Raw genomic sequence first — 21729 nt, 5'->3', positions numbered from 1 at the left:
GGGCCAGATGAGTTTAACACTTGTGGTCTAGATGGAGCATTAAAACTAAACTACACTCACATTCTTAAGAAGGAAAGGGAAAAAAAAACGACAACACTTAAACCATAAGCAATGATGAACCTTAGGCAAAGTGACAATTTTTCAAAAGCGTGGGAGAGAAAATGCTGCAAGTGGGAGGAAACATAATGCATTAAGTCCTAGTTGGTCAGCTCCCGAGCGTGGCTTTTGTTCTGCTTCATCCACTCTGGTGCAAAAAAAAAAAAAAAAAAAAAAAAGGGCTTTACCTGCAAACCCAACGACACCGGCAGACACAGAACCATGAGGTAGATCACCGGTCAAACTGACCAGGAGAGGAGAGGAGAGAAAAAAATTAAAAATAAAAATCTCATCTAAAAGATGCCAATTCTGTGTAATTTCCAAAAAAGCACAGCTCTTGCTTCATGTCATTTCGGCAGTTAATTTAAAAAGAAAAAAAAAAAAAAAAAAGGAAAAGTGAACAAAAATAAAAGTTACACTGCTTGAGTTTTTCACCATTCACACCCCCCCCCCCCCCCCCCCACCCCCCAAAGTATTGCAGTGGGACTCTCATTGTCTTTATTGCTACCAGAAGACTAGATAGCGACACATTCCCTGTGTGGGATCAATCAGATGGAAATATGATGGGAAATATGACACCTGATCAAGTTCAATGAGAAACGTTGAAGATGGTGGTAAGGAAGGCACCTTTTCCGAGAATAAAATCATGACATGGTCAACTCTTTCAAGCACGTGATTATGTGACAATTGTGAAACACAACACCTTTTTTTTTGTTTGTTTTTTTTAACTTTAGAAGTCAGTGCAAATTAGGCTTTGCAGGGGGGGGGGGGGTAAGTAACTATTAAATCATAAAAAAAAAATAAAAAAAGTAAAATCATCGCAATCTCATGCATGTAAAATCACATCATACTGTGGATAATGGGGTTGCGGGGGAGGGATGTCCTCTGGAATTTGAGAATCCTTCTTGAAAAAAGAGAAAATCTTGAAGAGCATGTTGTTTCTTATCAAAATAAATCTATTTTTTTTTTTTTTTTTTTTTTGTGATTTAGCCAACTGCTTGAGTGCATTTTCACTGTCCTCGCTTTCCAACACAAGCATAAGGGCTGTGCAAAAAACGTTTGTGTGTCTGGTCCAATCAGAGAGGGCTGCTGCAACGGGGACGTCTTCTGCCCACTCCCACCAACCCTCTGGCTCGCCGAGGAATCACTGAGCCTAAAAAAAACATACGACATAAAGAAGCATGTTTAAAATGATGAGTTTTGAACTGGAAACTTGCGATGGGAACTTATGGAAATTAACTGGAAGTTGTGTGTAATTTAATGCAAAGGTATCATATTCTATTACGAATATAAAAATGTTGTTTTATCATAACCAGACATCCAACAAAACAGCTCTCGTTGCTCACACGGGAGCGCATTATAGTACCTTCAAAGTTCTGAAACTAAAGGTCTTCTAAATTTGGCATAGTGCAGAGAAGTGTTGTGAACAACCCTGCCAAATTTGAATGATTGAAAAAAAAAAAAAATTGCCACATATAAAATGAGGTTTCAAAATTGTGAAAAATAAAGTCCACTGAATATGCGCTGAAACCACGCCCCTGTCAACTGTCAATCAAATACCACAACTACGATCTGGAAAAACAGATGCTATTCGTCTAGCATCTTTCTCATGCCTATACATTCCCACATCTTTGAGCTGTGAGAATAAAGCCACTCAAAGCTTCCAGTGGTTGGAATATAATCAAATATATCCCATTGGGTCATCGCGAGGCTTTTCCACGCCATGACAACGAGGCGCTCTAAAGTGGCCACGCCCTGCCCACACAGTGTGGGACTTGTTTTATTATTATCCTTTTTTTTTTTTTACCTCGCTCTTCCGCCTTCTTCTCTCCATGACGTGCATGCACTCACAGCCGACAACGAGGCGCTCTAAAGTGGCAACGCCACTGCGAAGCCCCTGCCCACACGGTGTGGGCGTTGCTTTATTTTTTATTTTGTTTCTACCTCGCACTTCCACCTTCTTCTCTCCACAACGTGCATGCACTCACAGCCGACAACGAGGCGCTCTAAAGCGGCAACACCAGCAGATCATTTCATTAAAAACCATTTCCAAACAGCGTGATTACTTTGATGGGCTACGTGACAGTGTTGAACTATTTAAAAAAAGCTCTCAGTGCAATGTACTGTGAACCCCTGCATATTCGCCATTTGCAAATTTTTTGCAGAAAAACTCACCTATTGGCTTTTTTTGTGCTCGGGCTTAAGCAGTATTCCTTTTCCGCCACCCACACACATGTACAATCACAAATGTTTGTTCGTTTATTTGTCTGTCTCACTGTAACCCGTTGTTTCACAATAAAAAAATTAATAAATCAAAATAAATAATGGGAAAAAAATTCTATAAGCAATTATACTCAGATTTTCACGACTGGGGGAAGGACTTATTCCCTATGGCCTGCGAATAGCGGGGGTCAACTGTATTGTAGTTGCAACCACAATGATAAAGATGAAAGTAGCAACTTTTGATACAGTTTCTGTATTGGATTTAAAGTACATAAGGATCCCCTCATTTTCAGGTGACAAGAAATCAGTACATCAGTTACTGGAAAGCATGTTTTAGGATGTGTACCTGTGGTTACTTGCTGAGTTGACTGTAAGGGGACGAATTGTTGGAAGAATCCACTTGTTGTGGGGTGCCGTTTTCCTGAAAAGCAAATTGACACTTTAACGAGATCGCGGGTCATCGTTAGCGCCCGATATATCACAGATTTGTAAGCGATCATTTTAATGTGAGTATTTCTACATAATCTGTTTAGACGGTATGTCGTGTTGTTTCCGTGTGTGTTCGAGTAGCAGTTGTTTGAATGTTTATAATGACCGTAACACCAATGCTAATGTTAGCCTGTCTATCGATAGCGGACTTTAGATGAACATACAATATATAGTTGACCAAATTGGTTAATTTTGTTTGACATGTCAGTTTTAAGGTAAACTGCAAAGCAGCTTGAAGCAAGCACACTTTGACAAGTTTGAATACGTTTGGTGAGGGAAAATGAAAGCGCTCAGGTGGAAGCTGACGGTTGAAGATGAAGTGGAGAACGTTGTAAATGTAGAGTGAACCTACCGGTGCTCCCGGCAGAGGAGGATACTGCGGCATGTAAGCACCTTGGACCCCCGGGTTGGCTGCAATATACTGCGTAACCAAATGAACAGTATTAGATACCGAACCGATTTTCAGAATGATATTCATGTAAGCTCATTTGACTAATGCCACGAGTCATGAAGAAGATTCCAGAAGCAGTGGTGGGAAGTATTTTTCAGGTATCTATACTTGAGCTTTTATTTTTCTGACGAGGTTTTACTTTTAATCCCTACATCTGAAAACAGATATCTGCACTTTAACGTCACTCACTTGTCAAAAAGGTACTGCACATTTTAGAGTCTGTACTTTTTGATGTTAACTCCAGTAAAGGAGGCAAATCGGTACTTCTACTTTTACCAGTATCTGTACTTTGACTTATGTCCAGAGTGTGAGTCCTTTTGCCACCTCTGCCCACACATGTACCCACCGCGCCAGTGTTTCCGAGGGACAGCTGACCCATTTGCTGAGTAATCATAGCAGAGGGGTGCAGTGACATGGACGGATCCACAGAGGGAGACATCACCGGAGCCTGCAATATACAGACAGCAGCTGGCTTTTACCGCAGATCACATGACAGACGTCAGCCAATGAAATTGACACATGTAAAAAAAAAAAAAAAAAAACGTGAATAAATCACGCAAGAATGGCAGAAGGCGGCTTCTGTTTATAAAAAAAAAAAAAAAAAAAAAGTATATTTATACAGATCAGACCAGGAAATGTTCATGAATCAAATGATCTTATAAACCACAATTCTGGTTTGGGGTCCATGAACAAAATGTTTCATTTGCTCCAGTGGTGAAAGTGAGGAATAGATTCCGGTGGGCCTTGCAGTTTGAAGCGGAAGCTGTTTTAGCATGTATTCGATATCTTTGATATCCATCTTAAGGTCCATGTACCAGTACACTCTTTGTCCTACAAGCAAGACAAATTCGTGCACTAGTAGAACTAGGGCGCACCAGTGAAACGACTGTCTTACTTGTCATGCTTTTTTTTTTTTTTTTTGACTACTTGTGCCACTTTTGGCCTATTAGTACACAATTAAACTTACTGTGCTGCAATGGTAACAGTACTAGGAGAACAACCGTCTTACAAGTAACGTTTTGTCCACTGCAGCGTTCCAATACTGTATGACATTTATTTATCTTACTAATGAGGACTCGGGGCATACTTGTACATTGACCTCAAGCTGGATATCAAGGATATCGAATAAGCGCTCAAAGGGCTTTCCATAGAGTGGTCGTCTTTAGGGAACCGCGCGTTTCCCAGTAAAGTGTCGGGGGGGGGGGGGGGGGGGGGGGGCAGATCAGCAGCGACACTTGTTCCATTGGAAACCATCTGTTGGACGAGTCAAAGAGTCACAAGACGGTTGCTGCTTCAGGCATTTCCTGCTGGATCCAGAGAGAGGGAAGGCTGCTGGAGGGGATCACAGTCTTTTGACTTGTTCCATTTCTCACACACGCACACACACACACACACACACACACACACACGTGCACACACACGCACAACGTGGGACATGTAAATACATGTTGTGCCTTCACCGATACTGGCAAGCCTATGGAAAGCCGTTTGAGCATTTATTTGATATCCACCTTAAGATCCATGTACTAGTACACAATTTGTCCTCACTAGTAAGACAATTATACACTAGTAGAAGGACAAGAGTGCACAAGTAGGATGACTTTGTCTTACCAGTAAGGCATTTTTTCCCCACTACTAAATTACACTTTTGGCCAACTAGTATGCAATTAAACCTTATAAGTAAACCACTCTATTGCACTAGTAACACTACTAGGCCTAACTAGTAGAATTGTGTCACACTAGTAGCCTCCTGGACCCTTCACCCTACTAGTAGCACAAAAATTCCCACTTGTACTTTTGCCTTACTAGTAACATGTGCTTGTCCTACTAGTATGCCAAAGTTTTCAGACTAGTGTGAATAAATGTCATACACTATTGGAAAAAGCGTTACTAGTAAGACAGTTGTTCCACTAGTGTGCATCAATCACTCTAGTAGTGGACAGAATTCTCTTACTCGTACAGTACTAGTATTCCAAATTATCTTTCTAGTACTTGTATGCTCTTTATTTTCGCTAGAAGGATAACTTTGGCATACCATTAGGATAACTGCATGCTACGAGTGAAGCAAAACTGTGCACTAGTTGAGAACCCTGTGCTACTAGTAGTACATAAAATTCTACTAGTTAACATTTAGCACTTCGCTAGTAGTTCAACTAGTTCAGTTTTGCCTCACTAGCATACTAGCACTGTACGACTAAGAGAATTCTGTACACTAGTAGAGTGATTGATGCACACTAGTAGAACAACTGTCTTACTAGTAACGCTTTTTTGTTGTTTATAATGTGCAAAAGATCATACAGTAGTGGAAAAAACGTTACTAGTAAAACAGTCATTCTATCAATTATATTCACTAATTAAGGCTACTTTTGGCCTACTAGTATGCAATTCAACCTTACAAGTAAATTACTGTGCTGCACTAGTATCACTAACAGACCCAACTAATAGTCGTGCCGGGCACTAGTAGTTTCCTGGACCAGACTAGTAGCACCAAAATGCCTACCAGTAGTTTTGCCTCACTAGTAACATGTAGTTATCCTACTAGTATGCCAAAGTTGTCCTAGCAGTGTGCAGAAATGTCATACAGTAGTATATTCAATAAATGCTCAACTGGCTTTCCATGCAAGTCCTGCTTTATTAGGGGGAAACTTGCCGTTTTAACCTTGTCAGCAGAACAAGCAGAATTATTAAAGTAATGAGTTAGTGTCGTGTCGTGTCGCACACACGCACACACGCACACGCACACACACACACACACACACACACACACACAGGGTGAGTAAATGCATGTTGCCTTACCGGGTGCTGCATGATATATGGCTGATGTGCCACCCAGGAGTGACTCTGAACCTTTGGAAAGGCAAGACGGGCGCAGTCAGACTCAGCGAGGACACAACTGCTTATTAACATGAATGCTACTGTCCATCCATCTTGTGAAACTACTAGTAAAACATGACTACTAAGACACATTCGTTGTGCTAGTGCCCTGAACTGTTCTACTAGTGAGGACAGAGCGTATACTAGTACCTGGAGCAGGTCTAGTACCTGGAGAGAGTGAGAAACACTTTCAAAAGTGTGTTTTAATAAGTTTAAGTGTATTTTAATATTGTGGCTTTTCAAGTGTCGCGGGCGGGTCAGCGATAAATGGGGGTTCATGGGGGATGCATTACAATGTTGACAAATCTATTCGGCCAGTAAACGCCAGCGCTTCATGTCACCCACTACAAATTGCAATTTTTTTTATACTGTAAATAATTACTGTAACAGCTATATGCTCATTTCAGTGGGCCTGTCTGGTGTCTAGCATTATATGTTGCATTAAGCTAGTGGATTTTCTTTAGTTGGTAATATATGGTTTAGGTGAACATTTTGGTGTTAGAGTACACAATGTTTAATTCTCTTTTGTTTTATGTCGGTTTCGCAGTAAAGTTCAACTGGGAGTGACAAATAAATAGCTTGGAGTCAGCACTTTTTTCTTCCTTTTTGAAGAACTGGGCTAGTGTGTCTTTCCATTTCCTCAAAATGACGTTATACAATAGTCTCCCATTGCTTGACAGTGAGAAAGTGAGAACAGGTGCTTAGGGATACTGTAGAAAGTGTGTTTTAGTAAGTTTAAACATGTTCAAAGCTTGCGGGAAGGGTAAAACGGTCAAATGGTCTACATGGTCTCCTCTCAGCAACATAGAGAAGCAGAGTGAGAATGAACTAAATTCAGTTATGTGCTTCGATCTGGTTTACGGAAGCCTCATATGATGGTGATACCTGGTAAGCAGAGAGAGGAGACATGTAGGGGGACATAGCCGGCTGCACGGTCATTATCCTGTTGGTCACTGGATACGGAGATGGATAGTACCTGGGTAACAGAGAACATCTTAAAATAAAGTGAAAAACAAAAAAACAAATATGATACACGGTACATGTGACTTACCCGTTCTGCATAGCTGCTGAGGAGGGATCATAGGTAAGAGTCATTGCGCCCTACAATGAGGAAATTCACATAATGGAATATCAGGTTTCGGATAGGTATTTAGCCCGAACCTGTGCAAATGTAGTGGGAACACAGACGGGTATCAGGACTGTTCCCCCTTGAACACGGTTTCCACTGTTCCATAAAAAAATATATATATATACTCATTTATGGCATGTACAGTTTCAGGATTGCCACCGTTCTCCTTGATTTAACACACAATGGAACATCCAAAATGCATTTTAGTTGACCTGGAACTACATAACACATATATATGTGATTTATTATTATTTTTTTTTTACATTTTCATGTGTACTTAGGGTTACTTTAGGTTAACGTCATCAAATTTCAGGGTGAAGGAATGACATTTTGGGTATCCTTATTGCTGTAAAATGTCAAAATAGGTCAAATTTGATCCCAACAGTCGATTAGCTAGTTAGAGCTACTTTTCACATTGTGTACATAAAATATAAAAGGCGATACATACTAGTCTGAGATCGCCTGACTGTCCATTGGGAACAAATCCACCGTGAGCGTGTTTCTTCCTTTGACTGTCTGCAAACTTGCACAACAAGGGCTGAGAGGGAGCTGAGGGAAAAGGAAAAAGGAATATGGTTAAGAACAGCCATTTTCATCACCGCCTCCACAAAGGGGAATGGACTTCCTACTCAGCGCTCCGGAGGCCATCTTGATGAATTTCCCGTTGAAGTGTGAGATCACGGCGTTGCACTGCTCGGTGGTGTCCATCCTGGTGGGAGAGAGGCCGAAACCACAATGAAAAAATAACACTAACCCGAGCACAAAATGTTCCATTACATTACAGCATGATTGTTTTTTAGCAGTGGTGGGCTGTGCTTTTGGTACCCCTAGGCTTTCAGGGGGGACTTACCGGACTTAATCCGCCTCTTAATACCACCACTTTCATGTCCCCATTACAGAAACCATCAATGCTAGCTACAAAAAAAAAAAAAAAAACATGACCAAAGAAACAAGATCGCGGATACAAGTGGCCGAAATTAGTTTCTTCTGCAGCGTGTCTGGACTCTGCTTTTAACAGGGGTGTGTAGACTTTTTATATCCCCTGTATAGACTATATGTATTTACACCGGTCATCGGTGTGAAACAACTGACAACCGACAACATGACAATGAAGGTGTTGATTGTTGGGGTCACTCCAAGGGTTTCAAAAGGGCTGGAAATTGTCTGGTAAATTTCCAGACGCTTTCCAGTCAATTTCCATGAAAAGTAAAACTGGCAAACGTCACTTGAGCAGCAGCGTATTGACGGCTTTCGTGTCCCTCAAATTTTGACTTCAAACACAAAAAAAAAACGAAAAAAAAGTATACCAAGCAACGGCTGGTAACTGGAAAAACGTGTGATGTGGGGTGCTCTTAAGTCAAGGTACCACTGTGCTGGCATGAAATCTTTTTCATTTATTTTTTTAATCATCAGGATTTTGGCAAAATATATTTTCCCCAACTACATTCTAGCTCCCTATCAAGACCATGGAAAGTTTCCGACTTGGGAAATTTCTGGAATTTTGCAACCCTAGTCGCTCCTCTACCAAAAGATAAAACGCAAAATATCAACTTGACTGTATATTGGCTCTTCCATGACTGACCTGGCGAAGCCCACACCTCTGCTGTTGCCGCCATAGTCACGGAGGATGCGCGTGGAAACGACTTGGCCGAAAGGCTGCAGCATGTTCTCCAACTCTTTCTCATCCACAGACAGAGGCAGGTTGGAAATATACAGATTTGTGGGGTCTTGTTCCTGTTGCTGCTCACGGACAAGAAGATAGAGAAGCGGAAGCGTAGTCAATACTGAATGAGGGTCGTCATCCATTTTCTAATAAATCAGAGAGCAGATGCAACATTGTGTTATTTCAGACAAAAAAAAAAAGACAAAATGAAACAATGATTTTTGCCGCTGTGCTGCACAGTATTCGTTCACGCCCCCGCTGTATCACAATCGTTTTATTATGTTTTTGGGTTTTTTTCAGGGCAGTACCACTTTACGCCACAGCATGCAGGGCAGCACTGAGCTCTACTGGAAGATATGCAGCGTAACTGATTGATTCGTAATTTATGCTCATTTATGTTAGCCTGGTATTTTGCATTTTATGTTAGCATTAAGATAGCAGACTTTCTTTAGACAAAATTGCATGGTTTGGTTGAACATTTGCAGTGTTGGAATATAATTAATAATTTTATTATCTTTTGTTTTATTTGTCAGCTTCACAGTTAACTTCAACTGGCAGTGACAAATAAACAGCTTGAAGCAAGCACGCTGTGCCTCTCACTGAGCGAGCGAGTCTTCTTTTCGTTTCCTCAAAGTGACGCTACACAATCGCCTTCCGTTTTTTGATATCGAGAGTGACAACAGGCGCTAAGGAATACTTCAAAAGGGGTGTTTTACGAAGTTTGGAGATTGTGAGAGGGGTAAAACTACAAACCCCAATTCCAATGAAGTTGGGATGTTGTGCAAAACAAAAACAGAATACTATGATTTGCAAGTCCTTCTCAACCTATATTCAATTGAATACACAACAAAATGTAAGTGTGAAAAAAAACAGTACCGTTAATCAGTTTGAACTTTAAATATCTTTGTAGTGTATGAACGCAGGTTGAAAAGGATTTGCAAATCATTGTTTTGTTTTTATTTACATTGTACACAACGTCCCAACTTCATTGGAATTGGGGTTTGTCGTTTAAAAAATGTCTTTTTTTTTTTTTTTTTTTTTTATATGGCCACTCTATATCACAGATTTATATTGCACCTATTGCAGGTGGGTCTGGAACGTATCCCCCGTGATTAGGGCTAGGTTACCTCTTTTGACAGTATGCTTAAGCATTAGACATCTGGTGAAACACTGTAATAAGCGCCTCACATGACCGTACACTGAAAGACATCCATCTGCACTGCAGCAGCTCAGTGCCTCGTCGGCCTCCCTGAGAAGCATCAGGAGAGCTGCGTATCCGAGCTACAACGACACACGAGCTGCACTGTTTGTTCCCGCCAGCTCTGCTACATCCAAGGCCCTTCAGAAAGCAACCTTTCGCTAATTAACTCTTATCAACGGATGCAATGCATATCGACACAGTCTGGGCTGCAGAGGTGGCAGAAAGGAATGGTGAGAAAAGTACTTATAAGACGGAAAGAGAACCGAGGATGACTCACAGAGTTAATTATGCAGCTTTCCTGCGACCATGCAGATGTGATAACACCTACTGTACATGCATGAGACCGTGAATCTCTCACGGTAATAATAATAGTACAGTTAATTCAGTCTTTCTTGCCGGTTCACAAACAGCAGTTTAGCTACTTGTGAGTAAATGACACTGAGAAGATTAGAATAAATAATGGAATAAGGGAGAAACTAAAACTGAATATTGCACTCATATTCCTAATATTTATGAGGTAGTGTGACATTGTGAAGCTGTACCACAAGGGCGGTGTGTGTCAATGTGCAAGCTGGTGGTCTGGTATGCGACATAACTGACAGGTTACTCGGCAGAGAGAGACATGGCATCTGGTTATACAGTGAAAGTAAATGAGGTCACGGGAAGAACAGCTTGTCAGCTGAGGTCATGTGACCGGTCTCATGTCATTCAGTTGTGCACATCGCACACATTCATAGAGGAAGTACGGACAACCTTGCGGCAATGCAACACAACACGCACAAGCGCACACGCACTCTTAACTCCTCACCTTGGCCATCTGGGCTTGAATGCCGCTGGTTTTCAGAGCGTGTACGGCCTTCAAAGCGGCCGCCGGGTTGTCAAAGTCCACAAAGCCGTAACCTGTAGTGGGGCAGAGCATTGCTGTGTTTACTTGAACAGCCAATAGAGGACAAGAAGAATCAGAATAAAAGTCAGAATCATCTTGATTGGCCAAGCACCCTACTGCCTGGACCTACGAGTTCAACTCGTTCCATGACCTCGCACGTAACTTAAAACACTCACATGTCCAGCTGAATACTATTCAGGGCTTTTCGTGGAGGCGAGGGAATAACAAGAATCTGTGAGTAATTGACACCCTCTGTAAAAGGGTACATCATTGCCGATAGATGCCACACGATGGTGATTAAGCACTACATGAAGCTCTTCAACTCACTTCAACATAGCTCCTTGGCAATAAGATGCCGCAAAAGCATTACTTTCATGTTGGGCGTGGCTTTAGCGGCCTGGGCACAAAACTCAGCAAATAGGCGAATCCATGAATCGCGAATATGCGGGGAACACTGTACAGGGATGCGCAAACTGGCAAAAGTGTCACTAAGGAACTACAAGTCAAGCATTCAAAGAAGTTCATGGCAAGGTAATGATCTTGAACTGACCTTTACATTTGTTGGTTGTCTTGTCCAGAATCGCCTTTGCCGACTGAATCTTGCCATACCTGCGAGCACAGCATGCAGATAAGGTGCTAAATAAACAGCTTTGATCAACGCCCAATTTGCTTGTGTTAGTTAGGCTTTGGATACGATCGGTGTCAAATGAAAAGCCTTTGTTTCTCTTGGCAAAGGTATTTTCCAAAGACAAGACCTTTTATTTTCAACACAGTAAGCCACTTGAACACTAATTAGTGAGAATTAAAGTGGGTGTAACGATTGTGCGTCATTCAGGCTCTGTTTGAGCACAAACCTAACCTTAAATGTGAAACAAATTGTACGCCGCTTGTTGACACATGCACACGCACGCACACACAGGTGCAAACAGAGTGAATGGTGAGCTGACATCACCATTCAGACCTTGTTCCTACAAAAAAGCGCTTTCATTTCTGCTTTGTGCTGGCAAACAACATCAGGAGCATGAACAAAACAAGTAAAGAGGACAAAAACAGCTGCTGCTGGTTACATGGCTGAATGCCTCACTCCATATGCTTGTGGGGAAAGAGAGGAGACAAAACTCGGCTAATTATGGAATCTACACCGCTAACTGGCCACATGGACGGCGGCCCGTAGGATCAACTATCCTGTAGACACTGTGCTACTTTAGATAGCAATACTTTATTTAGTTTGCGCTATACAGTCCGGACAAAAAAAGTTCCATAGCGAAAATTACTCACACCCCTTCTCAATACAGCCATCGCCAATGCTCTATATTTATAGCTAGTTAGAATGCTCTAGATCAGTGAAATGTGGTGCGCAAGCTCCCTCTAGTGGTATATGAAAGTATCACTGAATTACCAATAAATGTTCAAACAGTGCATAATGTTACAGCAGCTTAAACTTTTCTAATCCAGTACATTGCATTTTTACGGAGCCCCAGACATGACGTGTAAAAAAATAAAATAAATAAATAAATAAATACTAGTTCATGCTCACAAACTACTAATTTGTGCGCACGTCCTACTAATTCGTGCGCACGAAATAGTTACAGCGTGCCCACGAAGTAATTGTTCGCGCGCGTGAAGTAGTTACTGCGTGCGCTCGAAGAAACCGTGGCTCCGTACTGGACTGGAGGGTAACCAAATCGAGCGCACTTTTACGGACTTGTTACAAACGACGCAGCCGAAACTCCAAGACACATGCGATGGCTTCAGTGTAAGTTTATTTTCATTTGAATTCAATCATTACTTAAGTATTTTTTATTTTCCTACATTTAATCACTCCAAGGGATGAATACTTTGAACTGTTTCTACCGTATAAAGAGGGAACATGCGTTACTGAAGGATTTACACAAACTTAGCATACTGTACATACAAAGAATACTTACTAAAAACAATGACTCATGTTCTCCACATTATTTTTCGACTACAGTGACAAAAGTATTATTCATAATGACTTGAATCACTCAGCTTTTGTGAATAGACTCCTTAGTTCCACCTGAACTTTAGCTCAACTTCGCAAGACAGTTGGACAATTTTGACTTCAAAGCTCATGTAATCCTGAAAATGCACATATATACAGAAAATGGATGCCTATAGACATGCATTGGGCAATTAATTGAATATTAAATCCGAGAAAGATGACATTATCAAGAGAGAGCACAATCTTATGAATAGCTGTTGGAGCATGTATTCGATAGCCTTCATATCCATCTTAAAGTCCATACAGTAGTAGTACCCTCTTTGACTTCACTAGTAGCATGTAGTTGTCCTATTAGTATGCCGATGGGGTCCAACTACCGATAGTAACATGCAATTGTTCTATTAATATGCCAACGTTGTCCTACTAAAGAGGACAAACAGCATACTAGTACTGCACATATACATATATCGAGGATATAGAATAATTGCTCAAACGGGTTATGTAACAGTTTGTAACAGGGCGCATCAACCTGACGTGTGTTGGTTAACGTGCCCAGCGCAATGCTAAGCAGTGAGTTCGACTACGGTCTGACACAGCGCGCGTGGTCTAGAAGGGTCGTCGGGTATTTAGAAATGACCACAGTCGCCGCCTACAACACGCAAGGATTTTTTTATCTCCTATGCTGACACACAAGAGAAGGAAATCAAGGTGGTCTGAGAACTATTTCTTATCGAAAATCCTGAACTTAAAAAAAAAAAAAAAAAAAAAAGAGAGAGTGTGAAGAGGGAAAACTTGACAGAGATGTTAAACCACACCCCATGGTCCATAGCCGATAGTGACGTGAAAACATTTGCAAGACTTGAATATGAAGGAAAAAAAAAATGGCCAAAATCCAGCGCCGCACTACATTTTGGGCAAATCGGGCTGCTGTGGTCTCAAGACACATAGCGTAAACATAGCCTAACAGCTGCTAACACACACACACACGCGTGACAGTAAACACGCTTGCACTCACTGGTGACAGAGTTTGACCAGGTCCAGGTCAGTGGTGGCGGGAGGCAGGCCTCGGATGTACAGGTTGGTCTTGCTGAGCTGCTCCAGGCCCGTGCTGCTGCTGTTGCTGCTGCTGCCAGGACTGGACGGAGTCATGGGGTACGACTGCACACAGGAGGGCCGCTGTTATCGACAGGTTACGGGAGCGACATAATCAAATTCCGACTGTTATCACAAGGAACTCTCTTCTGGAACGGATAACCAAAACACGGAAGAATACAGAAAGACCAATCAAATTGTGCACACATTCCGCATTAATGCCTCATGTTTTTCATCAGTCTTAACTGGGCTTCAGAGTCTCAATAACGTTTTGGTATTTTCTTATGGGCTGCAGAAAATATCTTAAATATCAATGAGGTTTGACATTTACATCACGATAAAAATGGGGGCCGTGTTGTTCGAAATCACTCCCGATCCAGTATCCACTATATTGTATAGTATAATATGCAGTGCTGTTCGAATGTGTCGTTATCCCCGACAGTATATACACAGTAGTGGCCTCATGACGCAATTACGGTGCACCAGAGTAGCTTTCCAAAAACCTTTTTTTCCATTTGACTTGATGTTTGCACTGTATAGTCCTCATATACCGTATTGCATTATATTTTATTGAACGACAACCCTTGTCAAGGAAGATGCGTGGCCCTGGCTGCTCTAGCTATATTATAATAATAGAAAGAGAGGAAATGAGCAAGAATAAAGGAAAGAGTGGGAATATTTGGGAGGCTATATTAGCAATGATGGCCCCATTCATTGACTGTACTCGTGCATTTTGGCCACAGAGACTCTCCGCGCTGTGCTTTTTAGCCCCAGGTAAACATATACGGTAATTAGAAATATAATGACATTATAAATGTAGTTATATAAAATATAAATCTATAGTTTTTTTTAATCTGGAAAAATCTTCAATAGGTACAGAATAAATCACCCTTTGAATAACGTTGCGTTGTTACCAAACGCCTTTTTAAGACAAATTGAACAATAGTTGAACAATTGTTTCTCATTGACTTCTGATTTCCAAACGAGTTATCCATCAATTTGTTGTGTATATGTAATATGATGATGAAGCAATTCTACAACTACAGAAAACATCCTCAGCTATTTGCACTGCTGCAAAAGTGTGCTAGTAATTGGCGCTGACCCAAAAGGGTTTGTAATCACCGACAGATGCCACCAGATGGCAGCAAAGCACTTTTTTTTTTTTTTTTTTTTTTTTTTAGACAAGGTTGGGGCCTGACTAAATCAAGCTCCTCCCCTCAGTTTAACATAGTTGCTCGGCACCAAGATGGCGCAAGAGGGAACCAAAGAAATATTTTTACATTCGACATGACTTTGGCCTGAGCACAAATACAGCAAATAGGGAGTTTTTCAGCCAACAACGGAGGACCCCCCCCAAAAAAAAGGTAAGTAAGCGATTTCACAAATGCCAAGCCCCAAATATGCGCAGGTTGACTGTATTTTCACTGTGTTCTGATTTCAAAACTAGCTATCCAACAATTTGTTCTATTTATGTAATAATATCAGGCAATTATACATTTATACGGTTCTGTGGCCCTCAGAAGAAAACCATAACAACAATGTGGCTCGCGACACAAATAAGTTGAACACTGTCACACCTCTGCCGTACAGTGATATATCTGGCGTTTTTTTTTTTTTCATTCTTGTGAGACAAAGCAGCACATAACTACCCTGTGAAGCATTTCCTTCCCCTTACTCATCCTTTAAAATAGCTCCCAGCCAGCCCAAAGCCTCCCTAGATCAGTTCAAACACAAAAGCATGGCAGCATTGTGCCATCTGCCCGTGACCAAAGGACAATCCACTCCAAGACCCACAGCCATGGAAACCACCACAGTCATGATGCCAAGCCCAAATAAAGAGATATTCTTACCCAGTCATGTGATGGTTGACTGTTCATGGAGGATACTTTTACAGAATGCTTAGCTGTGGCAAGAACATCTGTTCACCCTTCAAGTATAGGCCCTTTTTATGTTGGCATGCAATTACTGTACTACTACATGATTTTTTTATTTTTTTTGGGGGGGGGGGGGGGGGCCTCAAAGAGAGCAGCTACAATGAGACAGAGGCGGAATATGAGGGGGGAAAATACTCCCACACGGACTCACCTTGACTGAATTAAATGATTTGATAGATTCATATGGAAGCAATCTAAAAGGTGGATATCAATGTGCGGGAATAATTCACCCTATCCGCTCAGCTGTGCTCATATTTCAATGGCGAGAGGCCATAAAAACTCCTGCACCCTGCATCAATCTTCCATCTCAATCAGAAGACGTGACTGGAAGCCAAGAGGCCTTCTGCCCCCCCCCCCCTTTTTTTTTTTTTTTTTTTTTAACCTGAGAGGTCAAAATGAAGGATGCACGAGCTCCCCTGAATTCAGCCAGAATGCATGAAGCCATAAAATGAGGACTACAACAACCATGATGCATGCTGAGCAGAGTGGCTGGCCAAACAAGGTTACATGGACACACACACACACACACACACACACACACAAAAATTAAACCTCGAGCAGATGGTTTCATCCCCATCCTGACAAGTCGCCTCTATTGTTAATCACGTGATATTGAGGGCTGTTTACTCGGACTACAGCAAACCGAGCAAACAGAGGAAGGGCTTCCCAATGTCATTTGAGGCTCGGGATGATTAGAAAAGTGACAGCAAAAGTAGAAAGCAAAGCACAATAACCTACCTGCTTGCGAGTGGCAGCTTTCAGCGGGTTGCCCGTGTTTGCAAAGATCATCCTGGAGGTTAGAGCAGGACTCCCCCTGCGCCCCCCCTCCCCCCCAAAAAAAAATAAAAATACAAAAAATGTATTATAATCGCAGATTTAATAAAAAGGTCGGAAGCGGTGTGTAAGGCTCGAAAATAATAACCCGTCTGGTTAAAACATGGGCATACTGAGCGGCTTGGTTAAGCGGAACAAAGCGTGTGTGTGCCCTCTCTTTTGCTTTGCTAGTGACACATTTAACCAGTTAGCTCAGTTTGATGTACAGCAGCTTATCGAGCGAGCGAGCCTCCGGTTCGGTTCATTGATCTACGACGTCCTGGTGCAGACCGCTCGCCGTCCCACCTACTACGGAGCAAACCACCGCCTGCATCCGGGAGGGGGGAGTCGGGCTTCAGCTCGCCTGCGTGGCCTCGCCCGCAGAACGCTCCAGTTTGACGTTCAACCGCGTGCTGTGTCGCGGGGTGACCACTGACCTCCTCGGGGGGGATTCAAAAGCGAAAAGAAAGTTTTTTTTTGAGGGTATGATTTGTCAGCGCGCGGAACGCCCGCCCGCCTTTCGTGTTGGTGTCGTCCGCACATACCAAGCATTCTTCACCCCCACCGCCACACACACACACACTTCCTCTTCCTACCCTTCCCCCCATCCCACACACTACATGTCAGAGAATCAGGATGTAATGAAATATAAGCAGGCACTGGCCTGGACTGGAGGTCACACTACCCCTCCCGGCAAGGAGAAAAAAACTAGGCACTGCCATGAATGCACATGAAAATAATACATACGTCTACGTCGACTGTGTGTTATGATGATAAATGATCACATCATCACATAGCACTATCTAGCTATCTAGCGAGCTAGCTATTCTCAATTAGGGGTGAACTCACTTTTGTTGCCAGTGATTTACATATTAATGGCCGTGTTGAGCTATTTTGAGGGGGCTCTAAATATACTTTTTCTACATACAGTACTTTATTTACAACTCCAATTCCAATGAAGTTGGGACGTTGTGTTAAACAGATAAAAACAGAATACAATGATTTGCAAGTTCAACCTATATTTAATTGAATACACTACAAAGACAAGATATTTAATGTTCAAACTCCATCCATCCATCCATCCATCCATTTTCTACCGCTTATCCGAGGTCGGTTCGCGGGGGTAGTAGCTTTAGCAGGGACGCCCAGACTTCCCCCTCCCCAGCCACTTCATCCAGCTCTTCCGGGGGTATCCCGAGGCATTCCAAGGCCAGTCGAAAGACATACTCTTTCCAGCGTCTCCAGGGTCTCCTCGCGGTGGGACTTGCCCGGAACACCTCACCGGGGAGGCATCCAAATCAGATGCCCCAGCCACTTCATCTGGCTCCTCTCGGCGTGGAGGAGCAGCGGCTCAACTCTGAGATCCTCCCGGATGACCGAGCTTCTCACCCTATCTCTAAGCGAGAGCCCGGACACCCTGCGGAGGAAACTCATTTCGGCCGCTCGTATCCGGGATCTTGTTCATTCGTTCACGACCCACAGCTCGTGACCATAGGTGAGGGTTGGAACGTAAATCGACCGGGAAATTGAGAGCTTCGCCTTTCGGCTTAGCTCTTTCTTTACCACAATGGACCGATACAAAGTCGGCATCACTGCACTCGCTGCACCGATCCGCCTGTCGATCTCCCGTTCCATTCTTCCCTCACTCACTGAACAAGACCTTGAACTCCTCCACTTGGGGCAGGATTTCATCCCGGATCTGGAGAGGGCACGTCACCCTTTCCTGACTGAGGACTATGGCCTCAGATTTGGAGGTACTGATTCTCATCCCAGCCACTTCACACTGGGCTGCGAACCGCTCCAGTGAGAGTTGGAGGTCACGGCTTGATGAAGCCAACAGAACCACATCATCTGCAAAAAGCAGCGATGCACTACTGAGGCCAACAAACCGGACCCCCTCTACGCCTCGGCTGCGCCTTGAAATTCTGTCCATAAAAGTTATGAACAGAATCGGTGACAAAGGGCAGCCTTGGCAGAGCCCAACCCTCACCGGAAACAAGTCCGACTTACTGCCAGCAATGCGGACCAAACTCTGACTCTGGTCGTACAGGGACCAAACAGCCCGTATCAGGGGGTTCGGTACCCCATACTTCAGAGGCACCCCCCACAGGACTCCCCAAGGGACACGGTTGAACGCCTTTTCCAAGTCCACAAAACACATGTAGACTGGTTCGGCGAACTCCCACACACCCTCGTGTACCCTGCCGAGGGTGTAGAGCTGGTCCACTGTTCCACAGCCAGGACGAAAAGCCCATTGCTCCTCCTGAATCTGAGATTCGACTTCCCGACGGACCCTCCTCTCCAGCAGCCATGGATAGACCTTACCAGGGAGGCTGAGGAGTGTGATCCCCCTGTAGTTGGAACACACCCTCTGGTCCCCCTTCTTAAAAAGGAGGACCACCACCCCAGTCTGCCAATCCAGAGGCACTGTCCTCGATGTCCACGCGATGCTGCAGAGGCGTGTCAACCAGGACAGCCCCAAAACATCCAGAGCCTTTAGGAACTACGGGAGAATCTCATCCACCCCCGGGGCCTTGCCATGAGGAGCTTTTTAACCACCTCGGTGACCTCAACCCCAGAAATAGGAAAGCCCGCCTCAGAGAATCCAGACTCTGCTTCCTCATGGGAAGGCGTGTCGGTGGAATTGTGGAGGTCTTCGAAGAATACTCCCCACCGGCTCACAACGTCCCGAGTCGAGGTCAGCAGCGCCCCATCACCACTATACACAGTGTTGATGGTGCACTGCTTCCCCCTCCTGATATGCCGGATGGTGGACCAGAATTTCCTCGAAGCCATCCGGAAGTCTTGCTCCATGGCCTCACCAAATTCCTCCCATACCCACCAAAGCTGCATTCCGCTTGGCCAGACCATACCCATCAGCTGCCTCAGGAGTCCCACAGGCCAAAAAGGCCCGACAGGACTCAGCTGACCACATCCCCACACCAACGGGTTTGGGGATTGCCACCACGACAGGCACCGACCACCTTACGGCCACAGCTCCGGTCGGTCGCCTCAGAAATGGAGGCGCAGAACATGGTCCACTTGGATTCGATTACCCCCGCCTCCCCCAGAACATGAGCAAAGTTCTGTCGGAGGTGGGAGTTGAAACTCCTTCTGACAGGGGATCCTGCCAGACGTTCCCAGCAGACCCTCACAATACGTTTAGGCCTGCCAGGTCAGACCGGCAGCATCTTCCCCCACCATCGGAGCCAACTCACCACCAGGTGGTGATCAATTGACAGCTCCGCCCCTCTCTTCACCCGAGTGTCCAAGACATGCGGCCGCAAGTGCGATGACACGACCACAAAGTTGATCATCGAACTGCGACCTAGTTTTTCCTGGTGCCAAGTGCACGTGTGGACACCCTTATGCTTGAACATGGTGTTCGTTATGGACAGTCCGTGATGACCACAGAAGTCCAATAACAGAACACCGCTGTGGTTCTGATCGGGAGATTGGGGGTGGGGGGGGGGGGGGGGGGGGGGTCGTTCCTCCCAATCACGCCCTTCCAGGTCTCACTGTCATTGGCCACGTGAGCATTGAAGTCCCCCAGCAGAACAAATGGAGTCCCCAGCAAAAATGGTGGGTACTCTTGCTCATTCATTCACAAGCAAAGATGGGGCGAGGTTCACCTCTTTATGAAGAAGCGCGTGAGAAAATAGTCAAACAGTTTAAGGACAATGTTTCTCAATGTACAATTGCAAGGAATTTAGGGATTTCATCATATACGGTCCATAATATCATCAAAAGGTTCAGAGAATCTGGAGAAATCACTGCATGTAAGCGGCAAGGCCGAAAACCAACATCGAATGCCCGTGACCTTCGATCCCTCAGGCGGCACTGCATCAAAAACTGACATCAATGTGTAAAGGATATCACCACATGGGCTCAGGAACACTTCAGAAAACCAATGGCAGTAAATACAGTTTGGCGCTACATCCGTAAGTGCAACTTGAAACTCGACTATGCAAAGCAAAAGCCATTTATCGACACCCAGAAACACCGCCGGCTTCTCTGGGCCGAGCTCATCTAAGATGGACTGATGCAAAGTGGAAGTGTTCTGTGGTCCGACGAGTCCACATTTCAAATTGTTTTTGGAAAATTGTGGACGTCGTGTCCTCCGGGCCTAAGAGGAAAATAACCATCCGGACTGTCATGGACGTAAAGTTCAAAAGCCAGCATCTGTCAGGGTATGGGGCTGTGTTAGTGCAATGGCATGGGTAACTTACACATCTGTGAAGGCACCATTGATGCTGAAAGGTACATACAGGTTTTGGAGAAACATATGCTGCCATCCAAGCAATGTCTTTTTCATGGACGTCCCTGCTTATTTGAGCAAGACAATGCCAAACCACATTCCGCACATGTTACAACAGCGTGGCTTCGTAGTAAAAGAGTGCGGGTACTAGACTGGCCTGCCTGCAGTCCAGACCTGTCTCCCATTGAAAATGTGTGCCGCATTATGAAGCGTAAAATACGACAACGGAGACACCGGACTGTTGAACAGCTGAAGCTGTACATCAAGCAAGAATGGGAAAGAATTCCACCTCCAAAGCTTCAACAATTAGTGTCCTCAGTTCCCGAACGTTTATTGAACATTGTTAAAAGAAAAGGTGATTTAACACTGTGGTAAACTTCACCCTGTCGCAGCTTTTTTGGAACGTGTTACAGCCATAAAATTCTAACTTAATGATTATTTGCTAAAAACAATCAAGTTTATCAGTTTGAACATTAAATATCTTATCTTTGTAGTGTATTCAATTAAATATATAGGTTGAACATGATTTGCAAATGATTTTATTCTGTTTTTGTTTATGTTTAACATTTTCAGGTATCTGTACTTTACTTGAGTATTTATTTTTTTCTGACTTTTTACTTTTTCTCCCTACATTTGAAAACAGATATCTCTATTTTC

General features: G+C 43.6%; 1 protein-coding gene across 3 annotated transcripts; it reads right to left on the bottom strand.

Annotated features, from left to right (window-relative positions):
• Positions 1-580: 580 nt before the first annotated feature.
• LOC133467901 (RNA-binding motif, single-stranded-interacting protein 1-like) lies at positions 581-17253 on the bottom strand. 3 transcript variants are annotated; one of them, XM_061753056.1, is made up of 14 exons: positions 16740-17247; positions 13991-14133; positions 11563-11621; positions 10935-11026; positions 8845-9002; positions 7892-7971; positions 7711-7811; positions 7185-7234; positions 7019-7109; positions 6056-6106; positions 3606-3707; positions 3161-3229; positions 2666-2740; positions 581-1249 (listed from the first exon to the last, which is right to left on the bottom strand). In XM_061753056.1, the coding sequence occupies exons 1-13, from the start codon at positions 16788-16790 to the stop codon at positions 2672-2674; spliced, it is 1116 nt and encodes a 371-aa protein (XP_061609040.1). In that variant the 5' UTR covers positions 16791-17247; the 3' UTR covers positions 581-1249; positions 2666-2671. The 3 variants fall into 3 exon arrangements, with proteins under 3 accessions (XP_061609040.1, XP_061609057.1, XP_061609048.1); XM_061753073.1 differs by lacking the exons at positions 581-1249; positions 2666-2740; positions 3161-3229; positions 3606-3707 and adding an exon at positions 4476-4566 and having other exon boundaries at positions 16740-17252; XM_061753064.1 differs by lacking the exons at positions 581-1249; positions 2666-2740; positions 3161-3229; positions 3606-3707 and adding an exon at positions 4538-4627 and having other exon boundaries at positions 16740-17253.
• Positions 17254-21729: the final 4476 nt, after the last annotated feature.

The sequence above is a fragment of the Phyllopteryx taeniolatus genome, chromosome 2, assembly GCF_024500385.1.
Source record: "Phyllopteryx taeniolatus isolate TA_2022b chromosome 2, UOR_Ptae_1.2, whole genome shotgun sequence".
Classification (NCBI taxonomy): Eukaryota; Metazoa; Chordata; class Actinopteri; order Syngnathiformes; family Syngnathidae; genus Phyllopteryx; species Phyllopteryx taeniolatus.
This window is presented reverse-complemented; position numbering and strand designations above follow the sequence as displayed.

What these genes read in the sequence shown, in the direction of transcription:
- LOC133467901 (XM_061753056.1), bottom strand. Translation starts at nt 16,790, where the DNA reads ATGATCTTTGCAAACACGGGCAACCCGCTGAAAGCTGCCACTCGCAAG. An exon ending in GATGGCCTCCGGAGCGCTGA is followed by an intron (nt 7,812 to 7,891) that starts GTAGGAAGTCCA and finishes CTTTTCCCTCAG; the next exon opens with CTCCCTCTCAGCCCTTGTTG. An exon ending in AGTCAGGCGATCTCAGACTA is followed by an intron (nt 7,235 to 7,710) that starts GTATGTATCGCC and finishes TCCTCATTGTAG; the next exon opens with GGCGCAATGACTCTTACCTA.